This window comes from Cornus florida, unplaced genomic scaffold, assembly GCF_030987335.1.
Source record: "Cornus florida cultivar Cherokee Brave unplaced genomic scaffold, ASM3098733v1 CherokeeBrave_3.0.0_Hap2_Chr11, whole genome shotgun sequence".
NCBI classification, from domain to species: Eukaryota; Viridiplantae; Streptophyta; class Magnoliopsida; order Cornales; family Cornaceae; genus Cornus; species Cornus florida.
This window is the reverse complement of record NW_026775581.1, coordinates 74,091,900-74,119,333: the sequence shown is the minus strand read 5'-3', so window position 1 is coordinate 74,119,333 and position 27,434 is coordinate 74,091,900. Positions and strand designations below refer to the sequence as shown.

Genomic DNA, 27,434 nt, shown 5'->3' with positions numbered 1-27,434 from the left:
TTGAAACCTTGATCATGCCCTGTTATATTTTCACAGTAAGCAACGCCGAAGACACTTAAGTTCAGATCCGGTCTCTCACAAATACATATACTTAAGCTGATATTAAGGATCGACAATAAAACAAATTATGAACCTTAACGGTGCAGCATTGCTGCCTGTATATAAGAAGATACAACCCCCTCAGGGCTACAAAAGCAGACCTGTATACCCCTTGCTAACCGGGCACACTAAACCACTTCTCAATCTATGTCATCTATGATGTATGTTTTTCTTTTTCACTATTTTTTTTCTTCCCCTTATTGGATGCAACCAAGCAATCTGCAACTTACAAACAAAAAGAGAGCACGATTGCCTGGTTGAGCTAAATAATGAATTAATCTGATCACATCTAAATAAAATTGAAAAAGAAAATCAATTATGATACAGAAAATCTTGGTTCCCCATGAGATGAATAAGCAGGGACGTGGTTTTTTGCGTTTAAGCCACAAATGAGAACCTGCAGATTAGAAGAACCAAGAATTTAGGACGAGCATGGCAAAGCAACTGTATGTATGTTCCACTCAATTCATAAGAAGACATAAGATAAGTGCATGTATGTATGTGTGTGTGTGTGTGTACATTATGAGACGCCATAGTGGAAATTGGTACCATACACTACTGTAGCTACATTTTCCTTTTGTTCTACACTAGTCCATCCATACCGTGTAAGATTTTAGATTTAAGCATTTTATATATACAAATTAATATTTCGATCTTATAGTATGCAATAGCATAACATTTGTCAACTAGTGATGTTATGTCTTGACTCGTACAATATTAAGCTGAAACGCAAGGTAACAGGTTTCATACAATGAAAGTCTACGCAAGATAGTTAGTCACATAACACCACTACCAACCAATCGGCATGAAAACCTATTGGACAATTTATCAAAGCATGTAACAATAACAGAAGTAAATAGAAGCCAAATATTACAAGAATATGGTGAATTATGAAGTTTACCCAATTGGGGCTATAGTGCAGCCAAATATTACATGACTACTTTGTATGATAGATATACGCATTCATGTACACATTAGCTAAATCCATAAACATACACAACAATTTTTTTCACATTTTTGCTTTGAAATCCTACTGATTCAATTATCGATCTCTATAATTTATTTTCATCATTTTCTTAAGTCATTCATTGTTTCTGGTTCTTAAGCAGACATTCATCAAATTCTATTACTTCAAGATTAATGATTGACAAAACACGGAGAATGTGTTCCATTCAGTGCTTGTTCACATTACATAACTACCAACCATTTAACATGAAAACCTATTGCACAAATAATCAAAGCATACACAAAAGCCTGATGTGTCGATACAGTGAATTTAAAAGGATACCCACGTGGGGTGGTACACGCGTTTAGTACTTTTTATAATAGTTACATATATACGTATAATATGTAAATATGTACTTCCTTTGAGTCTAGACACAACATTTTTTCATCCTTTTCTTTATTTGAAATCATACAGTAGAATAATTCATACTACATGTCACTATAAATAATTTCATGTTTTTTGAAGTCATTAAAAAATCATATACTGCAAAAATTAATGCTTGCCTAATAAATGAATGTGTGTGTGTCCTGCTAGTTACACAACAATATCTGTTACAGCTAGATAAGGCAAGGAGGTGGCAAAGAGTGGACGGAAAATAATTTCCAGCTAGTTTAGTGTTACATCAATGACCATGGCCACCTCTTAAAAATGGGAAGAGAAGAATAAATCACTAACCAGTTCAGCTTCTTCTCAAACTACATATGTTGCAATAAGGGCGTGAATTACAGCCCAATAGATGATGACACCAAGTCGTAAAGCAGGTTGTCGCATTAGTGCCCGGTCACAAGAAACCCTGGCAGATTGCATAGGCAAAATGCTTTTGTCATTGAAATCAAATATATGAAAAATAAATGTAAAAACCAAAATAAAAAATCAAATCAAACAAACAAACAAACACAAGCAAAAACAGAAAGTGTACCATAGACCATCGATCATGTCAGATAAAGGTCTTGTGAATCTTGGAACAATTCTTGACGTAGTGAGCGACTTGAAACCATGAGCTGGAATGAAAGAAAGAACAAAATAAAAGATAAAAAAGTGAAATTTTCACAAATATTATCAGCAATTAAACATGCAATGTGTAATATTCTATAGTCATACAGAGGAGAAAATTTTCCCTATTGGGCAGTCCTAACAGAGGACAAACAAAGTCCCGTTTATTCACCAAATTACAATCACTTCCAACATACTCAACGATCTTCATACTTTCTACAAGAAACTAGCTGACAGTAATTGCAGATATAGTTGCCGCTGGCTGCTATGGGACTCAGAAAAATAGAGGCAGAATTCAAGAAATTGACTCAGAAAAACAGAGGATCAAATTTTCATCTAACAAAAATTGCTAATGGGGTTAACCTAAGGGAATAAATCTGGTTGCCTGCTTGCTCCAGAGTCCAATATAAATACATTTACAGGGATATGCTTTTTTTTTTTTTTTTTTTATACAAGTAAATTTACAGGAATACGTTTTTTTTTTATACAAGTACATTTACAGAAATATGTGTGAAGATATATTTGTAACTTATTTGCGCAACCTACTGGATGTAGAGGGAAACAAAAAATTATAGCTTTGTTGTCGCTAGACCCGTGGGGGGGGGGGGGGGGGGGGGGCGGAAGGCGAATAGGTCTTATGGATATTCATTTACTTGAATTTAAATTACAGTATATTGCAAGAAATGATTTTCCAGTTACAATTAACTTTCAAGCTCAATCAATTAAATCACAAATATGCATAAACTGGAAATAGAAAAGAGTATGGATATGGATTTTTACATTGAAAACCTAGAAAGGAAGAAACCATGAGACCTAATCTAGTCAGGCACAATTTATAATCGAGAGAGAGTTTACAACTAAGTTCACAGCTCACTCACACTCAAACCCCTAGTTACCTCTACACACAGACGACGCCAGACATTCCCCAAAAAGTCTCCTGGTTGTCCTTCTGCTCGTCTATGACATTCGCCCCTCACGAATCTACTTCACTGGTGATTGCTCGCCCATGTTTGATCTAATTTTGCTCATTGAATAGGATTAGATTGATAAATATGCTCCTTGAAGAGTACAGTCACAAATAGATAGTACATCGGAAAAACCTAGTTAACAAAAATCTCTCAATCTAAGAATGTGTAGGGATTCTCTGCTCAATACTTCTTACCCTAGACTAGCCATAATCCCATATTTATAGCCAATAAAGGAGTCTCATATGTTTTATGTAGTTGAAACATTATAAAATTGTATTTTGAGAAAGTTTCTGAAAACATAGGTCCAACAGGTTCGATCGATTGAGACTTTGATCAAAGCCTACAAGAACAAATTCGATCAATCAATCATCGATCGATGCATTTTGGTATTGGATTCAATATTACCTGCAACAATTTCAATCCATCGACCGACCATTCGATCAATGCTCTTTGGAAATGATTCGATTGATTGACCACTCAATGTCTGCACACTGTTTCCCAGCTTGGTGTCCAGATGTGAAAAACTTTTAAAACATAAGATTTTGAGAAGCCAATGTTCAAAAATATGTTTTCTTCTTAACCTCGCAATGAACAAAATGAGACGTTTGCTTGCTTCACCGCCAACAAACAGGCCTACTAGGATGCTCTCTTGGATGGGTAGGGGATAGGAGGACAATACATCCACTTTTAGCTGGATTTCTTTGGGGATTTACCTTAGAGAGCGTTCACAACTAGATCTGAAAAAAGGTTTCAAAACATATTAATGAGCCCAACCAAGATCAAAACAGGTCAAACTAAGGTCTTGCTGAAGATATTTTACGTGATTGAGGATGCGAACATTCTGCCATAATCTTTATAATTCAGTGTCTGCCATGTCTTCATTAGATTGTCCATAAATGACTCAAAACACTTTGACACATTACAGCACAGGTTTTGAGTAGGAATATGTAAATAAATAGCCCCATATCCAGACAGCATGTATTGGACATTTTGTCTTAAATTTCAATCTAGAAGAAAGATGCTGTTATTGTTTATTTTACTTGCGCCATTAACAAAGTAAGCAGTTAAAATTACAAGTGATCCCTATCAAATAATGGTTGACGGTTTTGCATCTTTTACTTATACTCGGTTAAACAGTATTGATCTGTTTTTTTCCCAATAAGAAACAATAGTGGTCTGTTACAAGTTCATAACCCTCTATATTCAGCTTTCACATTTTAGTTACTTATTTTGTTATTACAAATTCATCTTTGGTACCGTATTATAATTTTGACTGCCCCAAAAGATCTCTTGGTTTACAAGCGTCGAGTTGCACCTAATTTGAAACCAATAACACCTGCAGTGCCAGACACCAACCAAAAACCCAAGTATTCAGAAATGAATTACACATCTTGATCGAAAAAGTAACTTATTGAGGAGAGAGAAAATTGTCGGAGAATCAAGGATGATGAGGAGTCCGTTAATCACCTCCTTTTGCATTGCCCTGTGGCGATTGATTGTTGGAATCTTATTGTTGGGTTGTTTGGCATGTGTTGGGTTATGCCAAAATCTACTAAGGAATTGATTCATGTTTGGAGAGGCTGTCGAGTGAGAAGAGACGTTCGCGATTTCTGGAGAATTGTACCACATTGTGTATGGTGGTGCATTTGGAAGGAGAGAAATAGCAGAATGTTCGAAGGAAAAGAGTCGCCTACGGAAACGGTCAAACTTTACATTCTTCGTTCTCTCTTCAATTATGTGAAGAGGAGCTTTTGTTCTTCTTCATATGATTTAATTACTTTTTTGGATTCTATGGGGCCTTAGTCCCGGTTCTACTTTTGTAATTGGGACGCGTTCCCCTCTTGAACGCTTTTTTTTAATGTTATTTTTACTTATCAAAAAAAAATTTTGGTTTCATGCCAGATAGGTCAATGGTGGAGGCTATTACTTATTGAGGAGACTAATGGAAAGATACTGAGAGAAGAAGAGAGATTTTCTTAATATTTTTATTAATTTGGAGAAATCCTATGATGGGGTACCTAGAGACTTAATATGGAGGGTTTAGAAAAGAAAGGAGTCACAAAGGGAAACACTGACATAATAAAGGACATGTATGATGGTTGTGTGACTATAGTTGGAAGTTAGAACGCCTGTATGGGAAACAAGCGAAATCCCAATTACTGTAGGTTTACACCAAGGATCAGCATTAAGTCCATACCTTTTTGCCTTTGTTATGGATGAGCTGACAAGACACATCCAAGATGCGATTCCATGGTGTATGTTATTTGCAGATGATATTGTTTTTAGTTGATGAGACTAGAGAAGGACTTAATGCCAAATTGGAGGTTTGGAGAGAGGCTTTAAAACTGAATATAATTCGAAATAAAGGGTTTAAGATAATTTGAAATAAAACTGAATATATGGAGTGTAAGCTTAGTAAATCTAGAAACACAAATGAGGATGTAGGGAGGATTGAAAATCAAGAGATACAAAAAAGTGAACATTTTCATTATTTAGGCTCAATTATTCATAATGAGGGAGAAAATGGAGATGATGTTCATCATAGAATCAAGGGAGGACGGGTTAAATAAAGGTGCGTCTAGTATATTGTGTGATAGGTGTATCCTCTTATAATTGAAAGGGGAGTTCTATAGAACAGCTATTAGACATGGTATTGAATGTTGGGCAGTTGGGAAACAACATTTGCATAAAGTGAGTGTGGCAGAATTGTGAATGTTGAGATGGATGTGCAGTAAGACTAGAAAGGATAGAATTAGAAATGATCGCATGCAGGAGATGCTTCGAGTAGCGCCAATTGGAAATAAAATGAGAGAAACTAGGTTGATGGTTAGGATATGTGCAAAGAAGACCTTTAAGTGTGCCAATTAGGAAAAGTGACATAGTACACATTGAGGGTAATACTAGGGCAAGAGGAAGACCAAAGTTAGTGTGGGTAGAGTTAGAAAAAAAGATAAAATAGCATGTAGATTGACTGAGGCTATGGCCTAGAATAGAGCAGAATGGAAAATGGGGTTCATGTAGCTGACCCCAAATAATTGGGAAAAGGCTTGGTTGTTATATAAAAAAAGTATATTGTGTGCAATCTTTATTCCATATTTTGTTTCTACTTTAAGTTGATTCCTAGCTTTGTTTTACTCTGCATTATGGCCATTATGGATTTTTTACTTCCTAAAACACACGGATTGTCATTTAATATCCCATAGTGGTGCAAAAATTTAATCATTTTTCACTTCCAACATGTTTCTGGAGAATTTGAGGACAAACTTCAAGTAGTGTATTGATTGTATGTAGTTTTTCCCTTGCATTCACGAGTCTTTTTCTTCACTTTAACCTCATCATACGAAAGAAACAAAAGAACTGAATAAAGAATATATAAGAAAGGAAAATCTTACCATAGTAAACACCCAGGAAAAAAACATCCTACCATGGTAACATGATTGACCGAGTAATGGAAATGAAATCAACTAAAAAAGAGATAAAGTATAAATGAATAAGCATCTGTATGGTTTCAACATTATAACTGTAATGACAAAGTGTTCCAACTTGCAACACTGGCTGCTTTGATGACATCTTTTAGCAGAAGGTGACAGTCAGCCCAGAGTTCTATTTCCTTGTCTTTTATTTACTATTTATATGTTCGCATGTGTACTATAATATTTTTGAAACTTTAAACAAAAAACATAAGCTCACTTCCATTTATTCGGTTTTATTTATTTATTTATTCCAAATTGTAATAGGCAATGCAAGAATTACTTGTGCATAACTGACTGCTTAGAAAACTCATGTGCATAATATATGGGGGGTCAATAGTAATACTGAAAAGGGCAACAGATGTTTGATTGTAGGAATGAGGGAAAGGGAGCAGTATAACATTACCCTTGTCATCATCTTCATCATCTAACCTATAACCACTATCAGGTTCCATATCTATAGCAACGGCAACTTGGTCGTTATTGACTTTGCGCAAACTGCGAACTTGAGGTGCACTGGAGGTCCCAGGTACTGCCCATTTATTTATCTGCACCAGAAGTTCACCAGGATGAATTTATGGAGAATACAATTGCTCCAAACACAATATCGCATCAGTAGAACTTAGTTGTGAGAACATAAAATGAAAAATGTATCAAACTATCAACCAGATATCTAAATTGAATTTTTAACTGTTCTAGTCATGGAACATGCATGAACATATATTCAAAATAATCCACCATGTACCATACAAAGGCATTGCACAAAATTTGTACATCTACTAAAACTAAACAAACTACTGTTCTCTTCAATGGATATTACTGGTCATGTAAACATAAAGGTTGGTAAGCTTTGGATGCAAGGGTGTGAAGTTTTGAAGACTTCAAGTACAATATAACTTGGAACCCTATGAGTTAGCATGTTTTCAATTATTATATCTGATGAACCAAACATCCTTTAATTCTAGAATTTTGGATATAGTATTCAGACGTGTGTTGATTATAGAATTTCAGAATATTTGAAAACACATCAGCTACTTCTTCCGAAAGTTACTTTTATGTAGGAATACAGCCAAAATTTCCACCTAATGAATCTTCTAAATGAAAATAAACAGACAGCCAATTTGGTACATGTGAGTCGAATAAAAATTATTCTAGGTTTCCTAACTTGAATATTTTAGGGCCTTGGGGGGGGGGGGGAGTAACAATAACATACCCCAAGCTAGATATCAATTACTAGTTCCTAAAAAATTCCATATTAACAGACAAATAAGTACCACAAAAAACCAATATATAACCTGCACAGACAATCCAATCTTAAGGCCATAAGCACCATTTAAAGCAGAATTTTATCCATTTAAGGTTTCCCATATTTTTTTCCAAAAAGAAAAAAAAACACAAATCATTTTAAACTAAATATATTGCTGAAAGAACCCATTGAACTTTTAAATAAAACATATAATTCCCATAAAGTAGTCATCTTTAAGAGCAACTATTGCTGGGAGTTCCAACAAGCAAGACAGAAAAGATCACTGACTGTATTCAAAAAAATTGACATGGGTAAAAATAATAGAAATATTTATGTTAAGATAGATGCAAACAACAAAGGGATAATTTATCAAGTTTAAATTATATGAAAATCACTGTCCAATATAAATACTTGTACTCCTTTGCCAGTTTATATCTATAGAGAATAATATTTATCCAAAATCCTCGCCAAAGAGTTTCTATCGTTTCAAGGGTGTATATACACTGATACACAGATTGTTTTAGGTACATCATACTAAAAGCAAGAGCAGCCATATTAAGGGGGCCTCCCGAAACATTTAGAAAACATATATAAAAGACAAATGAAAAATACAAATGGGAACAATACACCCCAAGGAAAGAATGTCAATTACTGGTTCCTCATAGAAACCCAAACTAAGCCTAAATAAGTACTATGAGAACTTGCTCATAAAAGAACAGCAAAACAGTAACAATGTATTCACCCATGGGGTGTGTATATATATATATATATATATATATATATATTTAGTCCTGTAAAAATCCAGTTAGATCAAACATGTCAATAAATGTAAAAATCTGACAAGAAGCAAATGTAAGTTACAAAAAATGTTTGAACAAAGTCTATACAAGCTAGTATATCCTCGTATTTTAAAAAGAAGGAAAAAAAAAAATCCTTATATAGTGTTTGCCAACAAATATTATTTAAAATTAAATCTATTGATGCAATGTCAAGAAAACAAAGTATTAAGCATATGAAATGACATACCGGTTCAACTTCCACAATTTCAGAGGTCATGCCTGTCGCCTGCCCAGAATCTCCCACACCCTGAAGCATAGATAATTGAGATTCCTTTTCATGTAAAGATTTCTTAAGAAATTCTTCTTTACATAATAACTCTTCCACTCTACTCCTCTCCACTTGTAACAGTGTGTCTCTGCTCTGCGCCGCTACCCGTAAATCTTCCAATTCAGATATGGTTGACATGATCTGCCTCTGAAGTATCTCAAATTCATCAACCTGATCATTTTTCTTATCATCAAACTGTGCATTATCCACCTGAGAAAAAGTTGTGTTTAACCACGACAACAAGTCATGGACCTCAGCTGCATTTCTCTTGCTGTTCATCTGGGATGCAACTAGAGCATCATTGGTGCATCTGGTGACCTCTTGCCTTAAGAAAGAGACCTCTGCATCGCGTTCTTGTAATTGTGATTGAAGCTTCTCAACCTCAGAGAGAAGGCTTGTAGAAAAATGGTGGAGTTCATCAAACTTGCTCACAGTTATGGAAAGCTTTTTCATAGCCTTTCCACGAGAAGCTTCGGCGCTCTCTAAATCTAGATTCTTTTGTTGCACAACTCTTTCCAGTTCTGCAATTTTACTAGTTAGATCTTCCATCTGGGTCTCCTCTTCATCAAGAGCATGCATCAGGGACTCAATTTCTGTATGAACAAGAAATTAAAATTTAAAAACAAATTATCTAGATGATACAATTTAGTTTATAGCCAAAAAGCATACTAAAAATTAATATAACTTACCCTGTTCTTTTGCAGCCAGCAAATCAGTCAGTGATCTAACTCTCTCCTGCAAGTCTTTCGATGTCGCTTCTCCAAATTGTAGTTCTTTTACTCTGTGCTCTAACATGTTATGTTCCTCCTCCATCAATTCCACCTTTCTCTCTAAATCATGCACCTGGCCCTTTTCAGACTGAAGATCTTGCAAGTAACTCCTCGCAGCAGATTCAGCTTCCTTGATCTGACTGACTAGCTCCACACAAATTCTGTCCTTTTGAATGTCCTTCTCCCAAAGCTCTTTCTGCAAATTTGAAATGGTAATCTTCAATTCCTTTTGGCCACCTGCTACAATCTCACTTTGCATACGGATGGAGTCCTTCACAACCGATAGTAATCTATTCACCATGGTCTGTATACATTCTTCAGAAGACGAAAGAGACAATCCACTGAAAAGATTTCCTCCATCAACAGATGATGGATCCAAGTGGATCCCCTGATCTGCAGCCGCCAAACCATTTTCAATCATCTGGACTTTCCAATTCTCAATTTGCATAACTGAATTAGTGCAAGCTTCATAAAGCAAGGAAATGTTCCTACGCATTACAACAATTTCAGCACTTTTCTCTTTCTCAATGTGCTCTAACCGAATAATATTCTCCTTCATCGTTTCACAAGACTGTTTTTGGGACTTTATTTCTCTAAAAACAGTCCCCACTACTTCAGAGAGACATTTAGCTTCTACATGTAATGAAACCGAGTGCGTGTGCAACTTTTCTTTAAGAGCATCAATCTCCATTGTAAATTCTTGCAGCTTACATCCAACAAGACTACAAATTTCAACTACAAGATTGTCATCGAAATGCAGTTGCATCTTAGAGTCAAACACAGAATCTGAACCCAGAAAGTTCTCCTGAACAAGAAAATGAATATTTTAGAAAATAAAGATGATGTGCACTATGTGAAATTACATATGAAAATGATCGGACCAGACAAGTAGTAGACTGCAATGTCTGCTTAATGTAACAAGCTTCAGCTTCCACATAATACAAAGGACAGCTGCAATTATCTAAAGAAGTGGAGGGAGAGAGGGAGAGAGAGGAGAGAGAGAGAGAGAGAGATTTCTCAAGACATTCGCACAAGCAACACTGAAAAGCAAAATTATTGCAACTGTCGACCAGAATAAGAAATTAACTCAAAAATTGTCACGATAAGGGGGAAACCAAGAGAACAAGTGATCTTTTCCAACATTTCCAACATTTCAAGTGGGAATAAAAATAAATTGCATAGCAATCAAGTAAATTAATGATAAGCGATAAATCTTTAATACAAATTTAGATAAGCCAAATCCAGGAAGGCTACCAAGCAAATGAAAGTAGAATGACTTATAAAATTTGTAAACAAAAAACAAAATAGTCCTGTATCGAGCTCCCAAAATAATGGGCTTTCTTTTCTGAACCTTTTGGCCTCAAGAAATTGTATTCCCGAAAGCTTGAAACAAGAAAAAAGTTAGACAGCCTTCATGCCAAACAACCAAAAGTTTATGTTGTAATGATAAATGCTATGAACTTGAGGCAACATTGAACTATATTAGTGAGGGTGCAGATGGATGCAATATTTCTCAAAAAAGTTAAGGGCCCGTTTGGCATGCGATGTGTTTTAGACGTTATGTTTTTGGTCAATACCAAAACAACCGTTTTGTTGTAGGAATGTTTAGGGTAGAAGTCGGAACCATGTTTGGTAACAAAAATTGTTTTTGGGAAATTCGGAAATTTGCTTTAGTTCCTCCGCTATAATACAAAAACACACAATATCACCAATTTGGTATTATGAGTTTGGGCCAAAAAATCTGATATGTTATGAACTATTCTAAACCAATATCAGCCGTCCCAAACATGATATGGGCCCAAATTTGAATATCAATATCAGAAAAACAATATCATAATGCATGCCAAACGGGCCCTAAGCGGCCTAGTAATAAGCAGAATCACGGTTTGATGAAACAAAAAATTTTAGGACCAGAGTGTTTCATTTCTTTTGTTTAACTATTCATTTAACTGTATCCAGAACTTTTGTAATGCAAATCTTTGCCTTTTTGCAACAATTTAGAGGTTAACCTTTTGAATTTCAACTTCATAATAGAAATTCTGGTTACAAGTTTATGGTGAAATCCCGCTTGTAGGATTCTAATACCCAAAATTTTCATAACAAACAAAATTAAAGATTTTTTACTTCAATAATGTGGAAATGCAAACTCAAATGAAAAATACCACGAGAACAATGGCCATATTGATGTGGGGATATTCATTTGAAAAAACAAAATCCTTAGGTCCAAGAAGATATCTTCTTTAACACATAAATTGTGCCATTATTCAGCTTTTATGACATTAAGAAAATAAATAAAAGGGAATCAAATTTCAGAAATGACCACCATAGTGATTTTTGAGATACGATTCTCAATGTATGGGCTACTCACTAAAGTTTGCTCACTGTTTGTTTCTTTGGTTTATTTGATGTACAATTCATTTTCTTCTAGAAATACCGACTTGCTTTCAGAAGAAAAGTATTTTAAGTCCCTCCCAGAATCAAAATAAAGTGGTTGAGCAATAATACAAGCTTGGACTGCCAAGTCTGAAAATGTGTGGTAAGTCTGAGGGCAGCAACTTTGTGCAAATAATGACAAGACTGTGTCTATACTTGGTCCACTCCACCCACCACCCTTGCTTAATAGTGACCAAAGTCAAGTAATGGCTTTTACAAAGAAGCGTTTAAGTACTGAAAATTATTATAAGGACAAAGCACAGACTTATTATTCATCAATATGAATATCTCCATCTAAATTACCAACTGGACTAAGTTTTTTTCCTCGTCATTATTTTCCTAAATGCCACTAGAATGATGGCATTTTTCATAAAATATGAACAAATACATTCATAAATATATTACTAATATAAAGGTTTGATAAAAGCAAGTAACTTGGAGCAAAAAAGACAAAAATTTTACAACCTTGTAAGACAATCAAATAGATTTCCATATAGAGAAAAATAAAAATTAACAGAACAAGAAGATGTTGGCAGACCAAGCAACATATATTAATCTGAAGTGCAAAAGGAATCTCCAGAACCAACAACATGCGCAAAATTGGATAACAAGGATACTATCCCAAGGTAGTAGTGTTGAAAGTTTGTTATCGGATTCTGATTGAAAATTTTGTTTAAGTTTGGTAAGAGATTGGTAGCAGGTACTTTCTTTGAATTTGCTTATAATTTGAAGAATTATCTATATTCCTTACTTGTCCACACACACACAAAAAAAAAATGTATATTTCTTACCTTAAAAAAAAAAAGTAAAAATTATATGTTCGCCCACTACCATTAACTGTTAAGAAGTGCTAATATTACCATCTGAAAACATTTCTAGGAAGACCATCATTAAAAGGAATTCGAAACAAAAGGGGCATTTAGTAGATGCATATCAAGAAGTCATTTTACTCGTATAAATTATGATTGGTACAGCAGTTGAAAATTGCCTTAACTACTAGAATAACTTCAAATTGACAGCGTGTTACTCTTCAACCTTAATGATTACTTAAAACGCATTTTGATAAACAGAAATTTAAATAAAACAATATCGTACATAAACACCACGTATAAATATCTTTTGATGGAAACCAACACATAAAAAAGCGTCATGTAAAATAAATATAAACAAAACATTACAAAAAGAAAATGTAAGTACCATTGCTACACTTTGACACGTCCAATCTTGTTAGAATTAGAACTAAAAACAGAAGAAGAAAAAAATTACACGGGGAGGGAGGGAGGGAGACAGAGAGAAACAGAGAGAAACAAAACATCAAGATAAATAGAAATTCCAGATAAATTTGTTGAAACAAATTGTCAACAATTTCTTCATTTTTCTTTTCCATTTTTTTTTTTTTTTTTTTTCTACATGGCAAGGAGGATGGGGTGAGTCGAACCTGGACTCCCACAGGGCTCAAGGGAGTGCTTCTACAAACGAAGGTACCCACCTCACCCCAAATTGTCTACAATCAGGTTGAACAGATTATAAACTCTAATTTCTTAATACTTCCATCTTTCCCTAATTTTCAAGAACATGTAAGCTCTTCTCTAGAAAATTTCTTCAGTGCCTCTGTATCTCTTAATACATAAATTTCACTGGCTCTATTTAGCATATTTTTCCAATTTTAGATCCAATATTTTTTACTTTGCAGCTTATAGAGTTCATTGTAAGTTACGTGTGTGTGTGTGTGTATGTATATATTTATATATATGTATGTGAGCAAACTATTGGACTGGAATCCTAGACTCTGAATAAAGTTAGCGCAAGGCTGTGATCTAGACTTAGAAGGGGGATGAATAGCTATCAATTCAAATTTTTAACTGCATTTAACTGATGCTTTGAATATTAACAGAATTAACAATAACTTAAAAATCTAATTAACTAAAAGACATGTAAATCAATCCATCCATAATAATGATCAAGTACATGAGAATATTAAAAATAATAGAAAACAAACACGTAGTACAGACATATTATTATTTTAAAAACCCAAAAGAAATGAACAAGACCTAGCTAGGCAGATCAAAATCCACTTTACGAAAAAGAGGTTACAACTACGTTATCAGATTCTCAATAGAATGATCAGAATCGCGTAGTCCCTCCTGATTTAGGCTTGTGGAAGATCACCCTCGATTTTTCACATCTTTTGTGCCTAACATTTCAAATAACTCATCTAATGCATTTTGTTTAGCTTTTCTTACTGTCTTTTTAGCTTCATTTTTAAGTTTCTTGTATTTCTCTGTATCGTCTTGTTTTAAGCTTTTTTGTCATTCTTTAAAACCCATTCTTTTATTTTTATTACGTGTTGTATTTCCTCACACCACCACCACATTTCTCTACATAATTTTCTTACCTTTGGCTCTTCCCAAAGTTGCCTTAACCACCGTCCTTATACAATTTGTTACTTTTAACCGAAGACTATTTATTTCCATCTCGGAAGCCCAGACACTTCTCCTAAGGGTGTCATGGCGGTATCAGACACACATAGGACATGTGTTGGACACGGCTAGAAGTGTTCTAAAATTTAAATATTTTATATTTTTGGTTGGCACGGCTGAGAAACAACATGGACACCTTTGGGACACTTTCAGGACGAGGCAGGATGCTTTTGTAATTATTTATCTTATCAATGCAATTTAAATTATATTAAGGTTAATTAGAAAAATAATATAAAAGTTTTAGAATACAAAAAAACAAACATTTATTTCTAAGCTCCAAATTAGTAATTTCACTCATGATTAAATGGATAAAACAAGCAAAAATTATTATAAATATTATTATTATTTTTTGACTTATCCCTGCCGTACTCGTGCCCTATTTTTTAAAGATAAAACATTATATATGTGGTCATATCTCTGTGTTTGTATCATGTCGCACTTGTGTCCGTATCCATGCTTCTTAAATGTCCATTGGTTTTCTTGTAGTATCTTTTCTCTGAATTTTATCTCATTGTTGCCTTTCAATTCTTTCTACTTTATGAGCTCCTTTTGTTTCCTTTTGGACTTAAACCCTCTATGCTTAGTCATTGGTGAGACTTTCCTCAGGATTTACATTACAATATTTACATGCTTTTACAGAAACAAAAATAAGATGATGTGTCGTAAATGAAAACAAGAGACACAGAACAGAATTTCGTGACACAGAACATTTGAAAAACAAAACAAATCAAACAACAAAAAATAGTACAACATTTATGTGCAACTGAGCATGTGCATACTGTCCATATAAGAAAATATTTAAAGTAACAATACCTTGCTTTCAGAATTTGGAGATTTAATGCTGCCAAGAGCACCACCAAAAGGTAGGCCAGTCATGTTAGGAGTATCACTTGCCTTCAGACATGACTTGATACCGACCTCCAGATTGTGCAGAAATTCCAAGTCCTTGGAAAAAACATCACCTAGTAGATTATTAACATCAAAGAAGCCCTTCGTGAGTTGATCTACACCAGATTTTAACAGCATTAGTTCAGCAAATTGGTTATTCCTTTTGTCAGAGTGAACAGAAGACAGCTTTTCAAGACGTGAAAGAGCTTCAAATTTGGCAGCTTCCGCTGAATCCCTTTCCTTGGAGAGTTCTGAAAGCTCACTGACAGCTTTTGATAGCTCCTCTAGGAGGCCATCATTTCTTTCTTGAACCTCATTCAGCTCAGCAAGGAGTAGTTCAGCTGCTCTTTTAGATTTCCTTGAATCATTTTCAGAAGAAGCAACAGCTGAATGTAAATCACGGCATAATTTCCCGATATGTTCCAGCTTCTTGACTGGATCACTGATATTGAATTCATAACCAACATCAACATCACACAAAGTATTCATAATCATGCTCAAAGCATGCCCTTTTTCCTGCAAAGAGTATTCAGTTTCTGCCAACCGATCTCTCAAAAACACGCTCTCAGATTCCAGGGCTTCTACCCTTTCCTGGTAGGTGGATAAGTCCTTGATCTTCTGTTTGTACTCTAAAAGAGTATTTTCCCGGGAGTTAATCTCAGATTTCAAGCGTTCCATCTCAACATTTGCCTCTTCAATGATCTGTTTCAAACTGTCCCGCTGTTGTACCAATGACTTTCCTTTTCTAACTGCTACATTTAGCTTCTCTCTTACAGAAGCTGACTTCTGTTCCTCCAGATTGAGTAATTCTTGTAGTTCTTGTCTTCTCATATTTAGTGCTTCAACTTCATGGACCAAATATTGATTGTTCTCCATATATCTATCTCTCTCTTCTTTCACACACATCAAATCACCCAAAGCATCCTCCAGCTCTTTCTTTAGCACTGCTATGTCCCCCTCAACTGCATCACCAGAATCTACCATTCTCTTCTCATCATGAGTAACATTAGCTTTTTCAGTAATATGCTCATCAACTGCGTCCCCAAGAACTGGATTCTCCAAAGAAAGGGCCGTGTATTTCTCAATAAGCTTCCTCAGCAATCCTTCCAAACACTCAATACTACTGCCACCAGAAACCACATCTTCTGTACCAGAATCCTGCAGTACATGACTAATCAAATTCTGCAATCTTCTTATCTCATCTTCAACACGGTAAATACAATCCTCAGTCATGACCTTATCAGCTAATTTGTCTTGCATACCAGTTAGTTCATTCTGCAACTTATCCTTCTCAAGTTCAAATTGGACTGCCTTCTCTGAGATTTTATCATAATCATGAGTTAGAGCCTCCAGATTTTCAAAAAGATGCTCTTTCTCAGAGAGAACATCTTGGAGAGCTGCCTCAAGGTTAGATATTTTCGTTTGTGACTCCTCCAGATCAGCAGTTAGTGATCCACAAGACTTCTCAAAGTTATCAATATTTTGCTGGAGAGAATTACAGTGTTGATGAGCCTCAAAAAGTGCACTGCTTAGCCACTCAATCCGATCTTCTGGCTCCATTGACCGCAACTGCGTAGGCATATTTATCCTGTCCAAACACTCTTCCCATCGCTGCACAAGACTGTTCCTTTCCATTAAGGACTGTTCCAGCATTTCATTCTGTTCAGCCAACCCATAGAACTTGCTCTGGAGCTCCTCGTACTTTCTTCTCAAATCATCACCTGATGTTGAATTTGGATGTACATCTTCTTTCCAGGCATCCATAACCACAAAACCAGCATCAGTATAGGATCCTCCTACAGAACTTTTCTGATCCCAATCAGCAAGAGGCAAAGAGTTCCCAGTAACTGTCCTCGCTAACCAATCAACCTTCTCAATTATATCTTTGGAATGAAAATGCTCTGGTAGCTCTAGGTCTTCTAGAACCTCCTCTATTCTCTGAAGTACAGAATCTTTGAGAAGAAATGATTCTCTTAATGCAGTAGCTGAGTTGCGAATGTATGAGAGCTCCGATTCCAGAGCTTCCATGCGCTCACCTGCCTCTGAATAGGTCTTAAGTTTTGTTTCAACCTCACGAAGTCTGGCATCTTTCAACTGCGCCTCCTGCAAACATTTCTCCAGCTCAAAGGATGTCTCTGCAAGAGACTGCTTGAGACTGTCACGCTGCACAACTAAACCTTTCCCCTTTGAAACAGCTATGCTAAGCTTTTCTCGGAGAGAAGATACCCGCTGCTCTGACTGCTCAATTTCAGTTACTTTCTCCCGTAATTCAGAATGTAGAGCAACAAGCTCCTTCTCTGCTTGGCTCAAACTTTCCTTAAGAATGAGAATTTCATTTTCATGTTGAAGAATCAAAAAGCTTAGTTGATCAATTTGTCCCTTCAATTCAGTCACTTCTGCTTCCTTTACATCATATCTTTGTCTAGACAAGCCAAACTTTTCATCAGCCTCTTTGTATTTCTGAACAAGAAAAGATACCACTGACTCCAAGGACGATGTAGGTTTATCAGGGTCAATCTCAGACTTCTCAATAAGCGCCAGCTCAGCCACACCTTCAACATCTTCAACTAACTTCAAAATGGCATCCAAATCAAGGCAACTTTTCTTATGTTCCTCTATATCCTTTGCTCTATCCATCAACTCCGAATTGAGTCTGTTGTTTTCAGATACAAGTTGCAGCCTTTCACACAGAAACCTTCCCAGTTTTTCCATTAGTGTATCATAGTTACTAGGATGTAGAGGATCTAACAGTTCCTCCTCACTTGGTTCTATAGACACACATGAATCATTTACAAGCTTCGTAAGGTTACCAAATATCTTATGCAGTACACCAATAGCCAATTCATTCTTTCCATGCAAATCATTGAATTTTTCAGTCAATTCCTTGTAGGAACTGCATATGGCTTCATGGTCTGTGCCAGCAGCACTAATTTTCTCATGCAGATGCTTAATCAATTTGGTGGCAGCATCAACAGAAGCAGCAACACGGCTACTAATATCTAGATCATCCTGAGTGCTGGTTGAGAAAGTGGAGGAGAACAGGCTCCCGACCAATGCATCGAGCTTTCCAGTTGACTGAACAACCTCAGCAACAGTAGAATTCCATTCTTGCTCAAGAATTGATGTCCTCTCAGCCACTTCCTCGTGCAGATTTTCTAATTGATTATAGATAGAAGAAGACGTCTCATTTGAGCTTAAGTGCATTTCATTCAACCGTCTTTGCAAATCACTAACTACTGATTGATACTCACTCAGCCTTTTACCAGATTCACTGTTCTGTGCCTCAAGGATGATGGCTTGTTGGTTTACAGCATCAGACAATAGCAGAAACTCACCTTTCTTTGCTTCAATATCGCACACATGTTGCTTTATAATTTCATATAAAACCACAAGTTCGACATTTGCTGCTTCTAAAACGTTATTTTGTCCCTTCAAGGCTTCATGGGTAACACTGAGCTCCCTGAATGCGTCATCAGCGAGTATTCTACTGTCTCTTTCCTTCTTGAACAATTCACTGGCATTGTCAGCATCCAAACCCAACTCCTTAAGCACTGCTCTTAAATTTCCTGTTTGTTCTTTTGCTAGCATGAATAAATCCGCAGGAGATTCATTTTCAGTTGAAGCCACTTCCTCTACCTCAAGGTCATCGAGATGAACCTTTGACTCGAAAGCTTGAATCAATTTTGATACCCCAGGTGCAACCGCTTTATCACTTGACCTACTTAAGAAGACCGAATGAGAGTGCAACCCATCAATTGCCTTCTCAAGTTTCTGCATTATTTCCTCTGCTTCCTCCGAGTGTCCCTTCAAAACCACAAACCGAAAGGAATCATCATATGCATTCAATTCAAGATGCTTAAGAGGTGACCTATCCGCAAGGCCATCAAATAACTCCCCCTTCCCTGGAATTCGGTGAGCCTCGTCATCTTCAGTTGCACTGTCCTGGCCCCTGCTTGGCATGTCAGAACCTTCAACTTGGTTCCCAGCTTCCCCTGATTGAGACAATAACTCATTTCGCCCATCCTCAAACTCTTTTATCTTAGCTTTATGCACGTCAAGACTACTGTTAAGAGAGACATTTTTCTCAGTGAGTTGTTCAAGGTGCACAGTTGCTTCTTTTAGGTCATCCACAGCGTTGCTATGTCTGACTTGCAGCCCTTCCATTGAACACTTGCAGCTTGCTAACTCCTCCAATAGTTTCTTATTCTCAATAACAAAATGCTCTTTCTCTTCACCAAGCTTGTTTCTTTCCTCCATTACCGATGTCAGGCTCCCATTTAACTCGGTGATTTCAACCTGTAAAGCTTCTACCAAACTCTGGCAGTCTGTTAATTCTGTTGACATTTTCTCGGTCTCACGGGCAAAATACTCCTTTTCTTCCCCAAGCTTTTCCCTCTCCTCTGTGACAGAACTGAGAACCCCATTTAAGTTGGTATGTTCAACCTGAAGAGCCTCCATCAAACCCTTGCAGTCTGCCAAGTCAGTTACCAGTTTCCAGTTCTCACTAACAACAAACTCCTTTTCCTCCTCAAGCTTCGTTCTCTCCGCTGTCATCAAAGCAAGACTCTCCTTTAGGTTGACATTCTGCACCTCAAACAACATTAATGAACCCTTGCACTCAGTTAAATCTGTCAACAATTTCTCATTCTCAACAACAAATTGTCCCTTCTCTTCCTCGAGTTTCAATTTCTCGTCAGTCAGTGAAGTGAGCCTCCCATTTAACTTTTCATTTTCAACCTCCAAAGCCGCTAATAAACCCCTGCAGCTGGCCAACTCGCCTGACAAGCTTGACAAGTCCCCTTGTGACTTTTCCAGTTTTATATTCAACTCATCAACTCTGGCAGAAAATTCCTCAACCTCAGCTTGTGAAGTATGAAATTGCTTCTGGAATTCGTCCCTCACATAAGCAACAGCCTGGAGTTCAGACCTACACTGCGTAAGTTCTCCAACAAGGCTTTCATTCCTCCCTCGAACTTCATTGAGTGAAGCATTGGCAATGGATACTTCATCAACCAACTGATGATGCTGGTGATCGAACTCCGTCTGTAGTTCTGCTTGTTCATGAAGTTGCAAGTAAAAGACATCTTTTGCAAAACTTGTGAGATACAGTTGTTCCTTGAGCCTCTCCAGATCATTACAAAGATCGTACTCTGGTTCGATTGAACAAGCAGCATTCATTAATTCTGCATTAGTTGACAATTCTCTTGATGTGAGCAGAAACCTTAACTCATTTTCATCAAGCCCTCTTATCACCTCTGCAAGCTGAGACAGGGTAATCGAGCTCACATCAGCACCAGAAGAAAGCCTCACCATTTTACTATCCAAAGGCCATTCTTGGCTCTGACCCTTAGATATCAATTGTTTGGCATCAACTGTATTGTCCTGCTTATCTGCTTGAACCCGTTCTGTACAGTAACTACCAAAATCATTGGAGGTAGATGGCATTTCTGATTTTTCTTCGTTACGTGAAGCTGCAACTACATCTGCGCTCTGCTGATCTGTCGGGTCAGGAATTACAGCAGCAGATCCATCTGATTCGGGCAAAGGCTGAGGTGAATGACCATCAATCCCTTGACCTCCTACCTCATTGGTTGCACCAGAAGATGCGGAAACATCTAGCTTGTGGGTCTGCTCTGCTACAAGAGTTGCCTCCTTCAAGCCCGTCTCTGCTGACGTTGTCCCTGCATGAGTTTCAGCATATTCACCGAATCCAGATAAAGCAAGACTCCCATCTAGTTCAAGCTCTATCCCAGTGCTTTGACCAACTGGCTTTGAACCCGAAAGGTCAGCCTCCTGCATTGCCCCTACCCAGCAACAAATGAGATTTTATACATCAAATTCACATTGTTTTACCAATTAGAGCACTTTATTCATCAATAATTACTAGATAAAATATGTGTGTGTGTGTGTGTGTGTGTGTGTAAATGGAAGGTATCACGAGAAGGTGGGCACAACCTACAATTGTTACCTGGTCCTCCCCTTCTGCACATTCTGTTTCAACTGCATTGGTATCCAGCTTAACAGCATCAACCAAATCAAGTGGGGCTAACAGATCAACAGCCACGGGTGAATCAACATGTAATGATTCCTCTTCAGAAACTATAGTTTCTAAAATTCCTACATGTGTAAAGCCTGTAGTATTCTTGGGATCAACAGTACAGCTACTTTCACTTTCATTTGTAACCAAAGAATCAACATGTTGTTCTTCACCGACACTCGGTTTCAACACAGTTTCGCCGACTCCGTTGTGCTCCAAAGGAGCCTCAACATTATTTGCCAACGATGATTCAACTATGCCTGTCTTAGGTACAACAGGCACAGATGAGGGATCAACAGTGCCAGCATCAGCGTCAGTGGTCACTGAATTCTCCATCGAATGTGATGCCGATGAATCAACAACCCGGGCATGGGAAGCAGACACTGAGCTGATTTCCACATCAGGCACCTGTAGCGACACCGCTGCCGGTTTAGCAACAGCAGTTCCTGCTCCAGCATCAACATCGCGCTCAGATTTACCAGCTTTACCTGACGATTTACTTCCTTTACCATCCTTCTTCTGCCGAAATTGTTGAAGCTGATAATGGATAAACAATGTCAAAATCGAACTCCAAGTTGTCTACACACAATAATTCAGATCTCTCTCTCTGTGTTTGTGTGTTCACGGCTGAGCTAACTAAACAATCCAATTCAGTTGAGTTTTTCACTCATCACTTTCAAAGGACCAGAAAACAGAAAATTTAGAAATCACAACTTTACTTTATTTTCCTTTTCCCTGTTTCCCAGCCTCCAAACATGAATTAGCAGATCATTTTTACCAAAATCCAAGAGTTGAGCAAATGGAAAATCACTAACCCTCGGTTTGGTTGTTGAGAAAAATTAAGAATAATGAAGAAGAAGAAGAATAAAAGAATAAAGCACTAGCTCTCAACTAAATCAACTAGTTCAATAGCACAGTTAAATGAGGTTCCCCATTTTCTAAGTTCATGAGAAACAAAGAAGTGTAAGAAACTAAGATTCAAACTTTCTAATCACATTTTACTCTCCGTGCAATTTCTCAGCAAGTAAACTAAACTTTCATAGCTGAAATTTAAGACAAATTGAAAACCGACGTTAAGAATTCATTGATAATGACCTTTTTACGACCGGCCGCGAGCAGATCGCTGCGGTTCTTATTCTTCTCCATCTGATCTGGGCCGTCGTTGCAACGTCAGTCGATAAATCATCAACAGACACCAATCAGCCTCAGATCATCCTCCTACAGCATTCCCCGAAATGAAACATAAGAAATGTCATTGTCATATATACACATACATATCCACGCACAACTTCAACGCAATGAACCCTAATTTTCGAGTTCTGATCAAATTTCGAAAGCAAAATCAACAATAACAATGGAAATAGACACCTGTGATTGGCATAGAGAGATACAGAGAGAGTGATGCAGTTTGATTGTTGATGATATGAATGAAGCAAATACCTGTGATTTGATTTTTGGATCTTGCTGTGATGTGGTGGTCTTTTTAGGGTTGGTGGTGTTTTCTTCGGTTGCTTCGACTGTAAAAAACGTGAATCATGCCTCCATCTTGGTTTATTCTCCTTAGATCTAACGCAAACTTTCTTCGTTACGTTTGCGATTGATTGAATTGAACACAAGACGATGTGGTTATGGTGGTTACATAACATCAGTGACAAAGAAAAATACGAAGTATACAGTGGGGCCGAGTTATTGGGCCGTTGGCTGGTCCAGAAGCCCCTTGAGGCCCGGCCCAAGAATAGCGACACAAGCACGGCTAGATCTGTTTACAAATACACCCACCCCCAGTAGTATTATATGAGACTAGCATTTATTCTACCTTTCACTACTATCAAAAAGGGCTGCAACCGGGGCGAATTGGAGCGTTCATAAACCCAAGTTAATGAACTAGAGTCAACCCCATCTTTAGTTTTTAAAGCTTGTGTTGAATTCGGACTTACAAATTCTGTTTAAATTTGGACTTCCAACTCCAATTATAATTTGGATTTATGTAATAACAAATGAAGTTTGTCTAACTTTTTCGTAAATGAAATAATTGAATATATTAGCATAACATAAATAAGTTAAAATAATAAATGAATCAAAAAATAACATGTTCATTACAATTATATATACATTTATATATACTAGTAAAAGGTACGTGCGATGCATGTGATAAAAGTTTTGTAATTTATAGAATTTATTTTTTCATATATTTTTCAATTTTTTATAGTTTTATAAAAAAAATAGGCAAAACACTTTCAGGCCCAGAATGCCTTAGAGAGCAATAATTGTCTCCTCAAAAGAAGCAAAATAAGATTTTCCATTGAGAAAATAATGAAAACTATAAACAATTAAAAAATATATGAAAATAAAAATTCTATAATTTACAAAACATTCATAAATAAATACTGAAATACACTAAATATATTTCAAATTATAGAAACTCTAAAAATTATTACCTAATAAAATTCAAATATAATATAATTTTTAGAGTTTCTATAATTTGAAATATATTTTGTGTTAGAGTTTTAATAAATATTTTATTTGAATTTTATAAGGTAATAATTTTTAGAGTTTCTATAATTTGAAATATATTTCATGTTAGAGTTTTAATAAATATTTTAGGTCTATAGTTTTATAAGAAGTTTCCATGTAATCCTTTATAACTCAAAACTGATATGGGACTAGAAAAATGTTCAATTAATTTTTTTATTAATATTTTTTTATATTTTATTTTGTTTTGAATTTTATTAGGTAATTTGTAACCGGTGGTCCCTGTATCAGATATTAAACCATACAAAGAGATATTACACTTGCTTTTAGCCAAAAAGCCAAGAAGCATGTAATCCTTTATAACTCAAAACTAATGTGGAACAAGAAAAATCAATTTTATTAGGTAATTTGTAATTTTAATTAAACTCTTTAAATAAAATTTTATGAATTTTATTAGATAATTTGTAATTTAAATTAAACTCTTTAAATAATTTTTAGGTAAATTTTTTTTTTTAAAAACTCTTTTTTTATATTAATAAATAAATATTAAAATTCTTTGCCACTTTGATTTGGAGGGTGCATGTGATACCTCTCGAATCCGAGACATGGGTTAATCAGGCCCAAGCCCAAACCCGAGGGAATATCAAACAATTAATATTTTAAAACGAAAACAGATGACAAAAAGATTTAAGAAATACTTAATAAAGCTAAAAGAATTTTAAAATATATAATTCTCAAATAATAAATATTAAATAATTCAATCCTTCCAAAACCTCCAAGAGTACAATTCGGGAATCCATCTAGTGGACCCCTAAATAAAATCCCAACTAAAACTGAAAAACCGGAAATAAAAATCAAGTCTAAAACATGGAATGAAATCCTACGTCGTCGGTAGAGTGAATGACCGCCTCTGCTCAGCTGAACAAGCCCGAAGACTGGAACCGTTCGTTACCTGAAAAATATAAAAGTGAGTTAGGCACACGAACAAGTTATAATCTAACTACAATCCACATAGTGACCCGATACACAGATACATACTAGATATCTCAACAATAGCTATCTAGTCCATACATATATATATCCACACTAAGGGACATTCACTGGACTATATAGGGGGTTTCAACCTGAATAGATTGCAATATGCAAAACGCACCTAAGTGGGCATGAGTACCTAAGCCTAACAGGGTATACCTCAACCTATCATAGCCAACTACACATTCACTGCATATACGCACTCTAACCATCGATTCTGAGACTCAAGCTCATATCGTGGTACCATAATCATATATATAAAGTCCGTCCAAAATCAGAGTATGTCATTCAATTATTTGTTAATCCAATTAGCCACTCAACTTACTCAGTCGATCTGACTTAACCATGAATAACAATAAATCCAGGTAGTCATTCAACTTACTTGGTCTATCTGTCTTAACCACAAACCACAATTAATCCAGATAGTCACTCAACTTACTCAGTTGATCCGACTTAAATAAAATTAGGATTCAATATTTTACAATCCTTTTCTTTAATCTAATAGGTCATGTCTTAGCGTTTTGAACTAAACCATCCTAGTATGCCACCGTCCCATACGGGTGCATACAATCCTCCACATCCATGTAAATTACAACACATAAATAATAGTTTAGCAATTTACAGTCCAAAACCATTATCCAAATATTTGCAGAAGAATGTCTAATATTTCAGAAATTAAAATCTATACGGCAATCCATGTAATTGTATGAAAGAATTTAATATTTCAACAATTAACATCCAGAGCATGCATAGATCAAAACCAACAAATAGATGACCCTATCATGCATTTAAAATATGTTTTATAATCATACTATATCCCATTAAATTACTAAAATTTAATTAAGCAATCAATTTGTCTTCCATCCGTTAATAGCATAAAAAGTTGTGTACTTTTTTACTGTTATATCCATTAGCCTATGGGTATAACTTATGCCATAAGAGGTTTTAATAATTCATGAAATTATATTTTAAACCCTCAGTACACTTCCTCCGTTTCTGAGAGCCCTGCTTCGATTCTGATCCGTTTCTGACCGTCTGCCTCGTCTCCGGCCAATTCTAACCCTTCTGTTCCTCCTTAATATTGAACTAAAGAGTTTTAACTACATCCAGTATCATCTATTTTTTATTTATTTTTTTAAACAATTTGTAAAAGAAAGAACTATAAAAACAATTACCGATCCAACTTTGCAAGAACTAAATAGATTAAAATTAAACACACACAGTCCAATAATCTATCATATATTAAACATGTGAGATTTATTTAATGCTCATTTAAAGTTCTAGAGATCATCTAGGTGTGCACAGAACACAAGCCAACGGGAAAGAGGAAGAAAAGAACTTGCCTGTGATTTCAGTTATGAAATCTCGGCGTCGCTTCTAAATTTCCGGCAACCAATGAATCCCTTCAAGCCTACTATGGTTCTGGTTTAATCGACCACAACACTCCCTTGGTCCTCTCTGTTCTTCTCCTTAACGGCCCTTACGGTGCCTCCGTTCTCAACCCTCTGTGTTATGAACTAACTCTCTGTTTTTCCAAAACCCTAAACCAACGTGATATTATATTTATAGGCTTAACACTAAAACCCTAATCTTTGTATAATTAGAGACAGAGCCCTAATGTAAATCTTAGTCGGCCCACAAAATAACCTATGTTATATATACGTCGGCTACATATACATGAATTTTACTGTAAAGCTATAACCGTAACTTAATTTAACACAAATTTAACAATATAATTATTACACTAATTTAATTCAATTAAAACATTTAATTAAACCAATTTACCCATTAAAAGGAATAATACTAAATTACCAAATTAACCCAAATAAGGAAAATCAATATAACAATTAAATACACAATTCAATTACAAAAAACAAGAAATCAATTAATGCAATTAAATCACAATTAAATCAAATAAATAATGAAAACAATTAAACACTTAAACAAATAAGCAAATAGTCACACAAAACTGCAAGAAAACAATAATTAAAATGCCGAAACTATCATTTTAAAATTAGGTAAAATTAGGGGTATTACAGTGCACCAAAATTTGGTAGTAGTGCAACACCAAAGAGATGTTAGGATCACTAAAGTAGTAAGTTACTCTAGTTGACCTGACCCAAAAAAATTTAGTACTACACTTAATCTTAGCGCCAAAAAGTCGAAAAAGATTAGCCAAAAGGCCGAGAAAGGTGTGATTAATATTTTTTTAGGTCAATAGTTTTATAAGAGACTTCCATATAATCCTTTATAACTTAAAACCGATGTGGGACAAGAAAAATGAATTTTATTAGGTAATTTGTAATTTAAATTAAACTCTTTAAATAATTTGTAATTGAAGCGTTTATCCAGCTCAATCCAACTCGTCCATAAACCCAAGTTAATGATCTTGAGTCAACCCCATCTTTAGTTTTTAAAGCTTGTGTTGAATTT

At 35.8% G+C, this 27,434-nt stretch overlaps 1 protein-coding gene across 4 annotated transcripts; it reads right to left on the bottom strand.

Annotated features, from left to right (window-relative positions):
• On the bottom strand, positions 1 to 23,120 carry LOC132282768 (trans-Golgi network-localized SYP41-interacting protein 1). Of its 4 annotated transcripts, none has more exons than XM_059784552.1 (10): positions 22,938 to 23,120; positions 22,593 to 22,715; positions 21,416 to 22,034; positions 15,386 to 21,264; positions 9,579 to 10,464; positions 8,809 to 9,482; positions 6,943 to 7,084; positions 2,025 to 2,106; positions 1,781 to 1,898; positions 1 to 496 (listed from the first exon to the last, which is right to left on the bottom strand). In XM_059784552.1, exons 2-9 carry the CDS (start codon positions 22,641 to 22,643, stop codon positions 1,796 to 1,798), a joined length of 8,436 nt encoding a protein of 2,811 aa, XP_059640535.1. In that variant the 5' UTR covers positions 22,644 to 22,715; positions 22,938 to 23,120; the 3' UTR covers positions 1 to 496; positions 1,781 to 1,795. The 4 variants fall into 4 exon arrangements, with proteins under 4 accessions (XP_059640535.1, XP_059640536.1, XP_059640537.1 ...); XM_059784553.1 differs by having other exon boundaries at positions 15,386 to 21,253; positions 21,429 to 22,034; XM_059784554.1 differs by lacking the exons at positions 22,593 to 22,715; positions 22,938 to 23,120 and having other exon boundaries at positions 21,420 to 21,586.
• Between the last annotated feature and the right edge of the window lie 4,314 nt (positions 23,121 to 27,434).

Bases quoted from the DNA above. Each gene is read 5' to 3' on its own strand.
- LOC132282768 (XM_059784552.1), bottom strand. From the start codon at position 22,643: ATGGAGAAGAATAAGAACCGCAGCGATCTGCTCGCGGCCGGTCGTAAA. The intron at 22,035-22,592 runs GTCATTATCAAT...ATCCATTATCAG, and splicing joins TCGCGGCCGGTCGTAAAAAG to CTTCAACAATTTCGGCAGAA. The intron at 1,899-2,024 runs GTACACTTTCTG...GCAATCTGCCAG, and splicing joins GACATGATCGATGGTCTATG to GGTTTCTTGTGACCGGGCAC.